At 64.1% G+C, this 6,845-nt stretch overlaps 3 protein-coding genes across 3 annotated transcripts in view; all 3 read right to left on the bottom strand.

The window, feature by feature from the left end:
- Positions 1-947: 947 nt before the first annotated feature.
- On the bottom strand, positions 948-2,419 carry H696_03542 (hypothetical protein; the record flags this gene model as incomplete). Its single annotated transcript, XM_009497411.1, has 3 exons — positions 1,489-2,419; positions 1,269-1,330; positions 948-1,100 (listed from the first exon to the last, which is right to left on the bottom strand). The coding sequence occupies exons 1-3, from the start codon at positions 2,372-2,374 to the stop codon at positions 948-950; spliced, it is 1,101 nt and encodes a 366-aa protein (XP_009495686.1). The 5' UTR covers positions 2,375-2,419.
- A 643-nt stretch (positions 2,420-3,062) lies between these two features.
- H696_03541 (60S ribosomal protein) lies at positions 3,063-4,935 on the bottom strand. Its single transcript, XM_009497410.1, has 2 exons — positions 4,907-4,935; positions 3,063-3,944 (listed from the first exon to the last, which is right to left on the bottom strand). The coding sequence occupies exon 2, from the start codon at positions 3,936-3,938 to the stop codon at positions 3,609-3,611; it is 330 nt and encodes a 109-aa protein (XP_009495685.1). The 5' UTR covers positions 3,939-3,944; positions 4,907-4,935; the 3' UTR covers positions 3,063-3,608.
- Positions 4,936-6,700: 1,765 nt separating this feature from the next.
- H696_03540 (hypothetical protein) overlaps positions 6,701-6,845 on the bottom strand; it is a gene marked incomplete at both ends in the record, with an annotated part of 2,857 nt that continues 2,712 nt past the window's right edge. The window contains one exon of the mRNA XM_009497409.1: positions 6,701-6,818. Within this exon, the coding sequence (XP_009495684.1) occupies positions 6,701-6,818 (118 nt within the window). The remainder of the gene's footprint in view (positions 6,819-6,845) is intronic.

Here is a 6,845-nt window from a genome sequence, read left to right as displayed (position 1 = left end):
ACGCCCCTACAAGTGAAGGTCGACGGACTTTCATGAGGGCACACCGCCCAGCCAAACAGCCGCCCAACGCCGCACAAACATTGGTTCCCCCCGTCCCCCCTGCAGGTCCGGGCGGAGGGGAGGAAGGTAGAGGGCCATACTCAGGGCCGCTTGCGGTCGTACTCCCCGCCTCCGCCGTCCGTTCCTCCGCCGCCGGCGACCAAGCTAGGGTTTACCAGCGGCTGCCGTCGGGCCACACCCACGAGGAGTACCCTGACCTAACCCCACCAATCGAAGGACTTCTGGCACCTTCGAATCTTCGGCTATCAGTCCTGACCAAATTCCCCGATCCGGCCGGAGGATTGTCCTGTCCCCTCTCTCGTCCCGCCTCCCCCCCCCCCCCCCCCCCCCCTCCAATGATGCCATTTTTTGATGAAACCAAGAGGCGGCGCCCGCGCGCCCTGGCCCTGCCAACCGCGGCCCCGACCGGCGCCTATTGCCCGCGTGCCTGGCCGCCGCTGGACGGTGGGCCGGGCCCCTCCCCTCCCCCCCCCGGAGAAAGGACGAATGCATCACTCTCGCCTCAAGTCGAGGAATATTCCAGAAGTCGATAGGCCGCCTGCCCAGGGGGCCAGATGCCACCGACCACCCGCGCCACGGGGCACACGCGCGGACACGGCCTTCCCATGCGAAAAATGGCCCCCAGAGCCCCCCCCCCCCCCCCGCCTCACAGCGCCAGGTGGCCCAGGGTGCCTTTCTTTTTTCTTTTTTCTTTCGCCCGTGCGCGCATCACCAAGGTGAGGTGGGCGAAAAGGGGAAGAACCAAGACCAGCAGGAGCAAATAGCAGTGCGTGCTGATGACCACCCCCGCCCCCCCCCCCCCCCTCCCGCCCCTCCACCGTCTGCCCGAGGCGGAACCAGACAGATCAATCCATTGGGACCACATGTGATTTGCGTTTCCTCCCGCATTACAATATCCCCCCGTGATCATGGGACGCCGCGCCAGTCGGCGCCGCAGGCCGATCGCCCCGGCTGCTGCTGCTGCTGCTGCTGCTGTTGCTGCTGCCGCTGCTCAGCACCTGGATGGTGTCCTGTAGATGTTGATTGATTTCCGGCAGGGACTGCGCACGAAAAAGGAGGAAGCACCCCTGGACAGTTAGCCAGCGATACACACACACACACACGCCTGCGCCCTTGTGCGCCTGGCGTCGGGTGTTTACTGCTCCTCGCCCCCCGCTGCTCCTCCCTCATCCTGTGGCTACAGATCAGGCCGAGGCCATTGCACGCACCGTTTTGAGTTCATGCAGTGTGGTCGCCGAGGACTCGGCCAATTTCAGGAGCTCACCCTCGTCTAAGGGGCGCACAAATGTCAGTAACCCATGCCAATGGCGGATCCCACTCTGCTCGGGGGCCGAGGGACACCGAGGAGGGCAAAAAAGGCCCCTCAGGAGCGAGTAGCGCGGCGGGTGGACATCAAGGCAAGAGGAGTGCAAGAGCAAGGCAACGCACTCAGCGTCGAAAAGGCAGCACGCTCGGCACCCAGGCGGCGGATGAACGCCGCACGCTTGGCCGCACATACGCGAGCCCGCGCCCTGGCCAGGCGCCTCTCGGCGTGGCCCAGTCGGCTGTGACTGGCGGCCAGCCACTGCCCCAGCAGCAGTGGACTCGCCCCACCAGGCCCCGAGGCCGCGGCCAGCGGCAATGGCAGGCCGAAGTTCCGCGCTCGACCCAAAGCCAGCTTCAAGCGCGAGTCGATGTCGCTCAGGCGCGCCGACCGCCGCGGGGCAATATCAGCCACCAGCGCGCGCCAGGTGTTCTGGGCCATGGTCAGCCGGGCCAGAGCCGACGTGTCGAACGGCTCCTCCGGCAGCAAGGCCGCGGGACCGGAGCCCGGCGCGTCGGCGGCCGCCGCTCCGGTCGACACATTCGTCGCACCGGCAGCAAGGGCACCGGCGGTGGCCGCGGCCTCGCCCTCGGCCAGGGCGGCGCCCGTCGCACGCGGCCCGACCACCGGAGCAAAGCACTCCGGCAATTGGTAGGCCCCGGCCACGGCCGAGCCGTCCGGATCCGTGGCCGATCCCTCCAGCCGGAGCATCGGCAGGGTCCCGGCACGGACGGCGCGTGCCAAGTGCCGGCTGGTGGCCGATTCCAGGAGGCGCTGGCGCCGGGCGGCTGAGGCGGTGGTGGCTGCGCCGCGACGCCCGGCTCCCGGCGGGAGCCCGGTGCCCGTGGCAGGGGCACCAGCGCCCCCGGGGCGTGCCGGATCCGCCGAGGCCTTCAGAAAGTCATCCAAATGCCCCAGGGCCGCCTGGTGGAGGGCCTCGAAAAAGCGGTCCAGGGTGGGGCGGTCACACTCGAGCGTTCGCCGTGACATTGAGGCGTCATCGGGGGGCATGCTGGATGTGCGGACAAGGGGATGTGGGTGTGGGTGTGGGTGTGGGCGTGGGTGTATGGCCGTGTGCCCGCGGAGGTGCGTCGGGAGCCGACCCGGGCCAGGATGGAGGAGGAAGAGGAGAAGGAGGAGGAAGAGGGGAAAGGGGAGGCATTTTCCTTGCTGGCCATGTCTCCGCGAAGGGCATGGGGGCAGAAAAAAAAAGCACGCCTTCCGCGGCAAAAGCGGCGGGGGAGAGACATCCCAGGCACGTTCGGGCAGATCTCGCACGATTTGGTGGGTGCGAAGGCCCCTCCGCGCGCACCGTGCGGCACTGTGAGACCAAGAGGAATGGTTCATAAAGTCGTTATATCCGAATCACGCGATATACGCTGAAGAAACAGAACCTGAGCCATGCCCCGCTCTCCTCCGGACCCCGAGGGCGCGCCCCCCCGACGTCGCTCCCGGCCCCCGCCCCCCCCCCCCCCCCCATGCGACCGGCGACGTTCGCACCAATATGCGTGCCCCCCCCCCCACACAGACCGCCCCTCCCGGGAGAGAGTGGCGGGCCCGGCGCGTGCGCGGCAGAAAAAATGCGGGAAGGACCGCGCGCGCAGCATGCGCACACGAGGGAGTGTGTCTGAACTGGCTGTGGGCCGAGGTCAAAGATGAGGGGGTGATCCCAGAGACCGTGTATGACCGAGGAGAGAGAGGCGGATTTGGTATATCATAAGGAGCGAATCCGCAGACTGAGGCGCAAGATATGGGAATACATTGCAGGGATGAAGCCTACACATACTCCTGAATCTGACTTGCAACATGTGATGCCACACGTTACAGTGTCTCCCCCAAAAGTCACGACCGGAGGAGAGGAGAGAGCAAAAAGAGTGGGATAGAATAATATGCGGAAGGGGGGTGAGGCATCGCGCGCGGCGTTTTTTTTATTTTTCTGCATGCGTGGACACACAGGCAGGGGGGAAAAAGAAGCGCCACATGCGCGAGGGAGATGCATGCACACCAAGGGGAACACAGACGCCCCATTCACACCCTACCCCGAGAGAAGGGGGAGAGAGAGAGAGAGGGGACTCCACTCCTCCCACAGGCGCGACTCTCTCCCCGACACCGACCGTTGCCGGAAGGAAGGAAGGAGAGGGAGAAGCGGGGAGGGAGGAAGGGGGGGGGGGCGCCGGCTCACACACTCAAGGAAGCAGCGTCACCATGGCACAGCACAAGGCGTGACACAGAGAGGAGCACGCGCTTAGTTGGAGCTGGGGATGATGTCGGAGTCGCCGGCGTCGGTGATGGACATGACGGAGACGCGGAAGAACTTACCGCAAGCGGTACCGAGCTCGATGTTGTTGCCGGGGAAGTGGTGGACGTTGGTCTTGGAGAGCATGGCAATGTACTCAAGCTCAGAGCGACGGAGGGGGGGGCAGTTGGAGGCGATGAGCAGGAGCTTGGCCTTACCAGTGCGCAGGGTCTTGACGGTGGACTTGTGGCCGATGGAGTACTTGCCGGACTTCATGACCAGGTTGAGCTGGGAAGTCAGGGAGTCCGCGGACTTGCTCTTCTTCTTGGAGGAGGACATGTTTACCTGCGGGGAGGGGGGAGAAGGGAGAGAGGGAGAGAGAGAGACGGAGCAATGAGGTGAGCAATGAGAGCAAGAGCAAGATGTCACGGCGTGTGCCGAGAGGGGGGAAGGATGGAGACGGGAAGGGAGAGGGAGAGAGAGGGGCGCGGCGTGTGCATGGTGCATGGTGGAAGGAGAAGAGATGCCTTCAATTATGGCTTGGATGCTTTTTCTCTCTCAACATGGACCCCGCGGCTCTCTTCGCTCGGGCAGTCTGGCCTCTCGCCCCGTCCCGGCGGCCCCCCGCCGAAAAGGGGGAGGGACGAGATGGGTGCCGAGAAAGACGCAGACAGTCGAGCGAAGAAGGGGGAGAAGAGGACGTCGGGCGTCGGTGACAGGGGTGAAGCCAGGGGGAGGCATGAGGGCGTGCGTGGCGGACGCGCAGAAGAGAGTCGCCCCCTTGAGGGACGGCTTCATCATCTGGCTCCACACCCCCCACATATGGGGAGGAGAAACCATCACACGCCACACGACGCTCTTCCGATCTAGAGGACGTCGGGCGTCGGTGACAGGGGTGAAGCCAGGGGGAGGCATGAGGGCGTGCGTGGCGGACGCGCAGAAGAGAGTCGCCCCCTTGAGGGACGGCTTCATCATCTGGCTCCACACCCCCCACATATGGGGAGGAGAAACCATCACACGCCAGGGGCGACCAACCTCCAACTCCGGGGGCCCTCTTGCTCTCTTCTCTTCCGCGTCACACAACGGCTGCGCAGCCCCTCGGCCCACGCCACCCAGGCCCCGGGACACGGGGACAGGGAGGAGCGAGCAGAGGGAGAGCGGGCACAGCCAATGCGCGAAGGGACAGAAGGTGGCAATGGACAACCGTCGTCTTCTCAGGAATGGACGTCATGCATCGGCATACACACAAGCACCGGCCAGGGGGGGGGGAGGGGGGAGGAATCAAAGAGGGGGAGAGGAAGAAGTACCTTGGTTTATATGATGATGAAAAAAAAACCACAAAACCTTGAGGCCGCACTCATGGGGCGATGCCCGCAGGGCCGAGCCTTTTATAGCACCCCCGCCCCCCAGGGGGAGGGCACCATCAAGAGGGAGCCGGGGAACACCCAACAAGCGCGCACATGGAACCAGGACAGAGGCACCAGGGCCTGCCTTCCCTGCCTGGGCACGGAGCCAACGACAAACGACATCGATTCGAGCAACCAACACATACACACACACACACACATGCGGGCGGGAGCGATATGATGCACGAGTACGAAGTTGATGGTGGCTGGGTTCCGCTCTGGGGCCCCCGACCCTGGTGTAGTCGTCCGCGCACACGCGGGCAATTCCGCCCCCCCCTTGCCCTATGTATGGGCCACCTGCGGGGCAGGGCACAAAAACTCGCAAGGGTCTCGGCCTGGTATGGCGAGCCGTTCTCTAGGTTCAGCCTCCGTGGGGGGAGGTTGTGGCGCGAGAGGGCGCACACATGGAACATATATTATTGCAGAATATCCAGCACACTTTCGCACCCCCGTTTTATGAGAAACTCCCAAGCAGAAAGTAGCACCCAGATCGCAATGGCGTTCCACGCCATCACGCCAACACGGGACATAGGAGATCCGGCTCCGCACGCTCTGGCCGGCTCCTCTTCCGTGGGTTTTCACGCGCACTGTCCTCGCCTCCTCCCCTCCTTTGGGCGGGCCACTGGTTGGCAAATACAACGTGGGGCCCCCCTCACCGGGGACTCGCGTGGGAAGACGGCCCTTGGTGGTCCGCCCGCGAACGGCTCTCCTCTCCAACAGGAGGGCGTGTGTGCATGTGCGTATGCATGTGTGTGCGTGTGCGTGTGCGTGTGCCTGTGCCTGTGTATCCTTGGATGTCGATCCCCCTCAAAAGGGGACGTGGAGAGGGCGGCCGGGAGGCAGGGGGCGCCGGGCCTTTGCCGGAGATCGATCGTGAAGGGTTACCAAGCCCGATCGCGCTCCGATCAATAGGTTTTCCAGGCTCCCTCGATCGGCCAACGGGGCTTTTGGTAGTCCCCCCCCCCCCCCCTCACCTCCGCGGCGCTTCTTCATCATTTCCGGCGCCCCCTTTTTTTTTTTTTTGGGAACCCCGCTTGTAGGCTGCGCCGCGGGCGATATTGATCCGCGACCCAGGGGCCAACGCCGCCACCATTATCTAGTTATTTGTATTGTATGTCGGGGGTTCCCCATGCATGGGGGCAAACACAACCACCAGTGCAGTTGTGACCACCACCATCAAAGGGGACCCGGAGGGGAGGAGGAGGGGAGACAAAAAAGGAGGCGCGCAGGGCACATCCCCCAGCCCGTTGATGTGTGTGTGTGTGTGTGTGTGTGTGTGCATGTGCATGTGCAGCGCCAGGGAGGGGGGGGGACGCACTTTCCTGGGGCGCGAGCACAGACACATACCTGCATACGTACATACACACACATACACACACATACACACATTGGGACGCGCGGCCCGGGCTGCGCTGGGGCTGAGGGGAAGTCCTGCATCCTTGATTTACTCAGAGAGCCACGCGCTCGGGGCGTGGCACTCGCTGACCCTTCTCCGGAGGAGAGAGGAAAAAGAGGAAGGAGAAAAAGGCAGGGAGAGGGGGATATTGGTACGCATGAGGATCAGGGAAAGGAGAGCCGGCGCAGTTTCGCCACAGGCGACGCGTGCGCGCGACCCCCCGCAAGCATCCCTTTTTCTGCTACCCTTCCCCGATAGTGAGAATTATGACCATGTGGTGTCCTCTCTCGAGGAACTTCTCAGTTGAAGTTGCGCATCTGACGGAGCTCGTCGTCATCCTGCTCATCATCCTGGTCGTCGTTGCTACCGAAGGAGCTCCGGCGGCTGGTGTGGTCGATGCCGAAGTTGCTCTCCTCGCTGTGGGAAAGGGAGGGGGGGGGGGGG

Source organism: Fonticula alba, assembly GCF_000388065.1.
Source record: "Fonticula alba strain ATCC 38817 unplaced genomic scaffold supercont2.5, whole genome shotgun sequence".
Taxonomy (NCBI): domain Eukaryota; order Rotosphaerida; family Fonticulaceae; genus Fonticula; species Fonticula alba.
The sequence above is the reverse complement of the archived record's forward strand: the minus strand, read 5'-3'. Positions and strand labels throughout refer to the sequence as shown.

What these genes read in the sequence shown, in the direction of transcription:
- H696_03541 (XM_009497410.1), bottom strand. Translation starts at nt 3,938, where the DNA reads ATGTCCTCCTCCAAGAAGAAGAGCAAGTCCGCGGACTCCCTGACTTCC.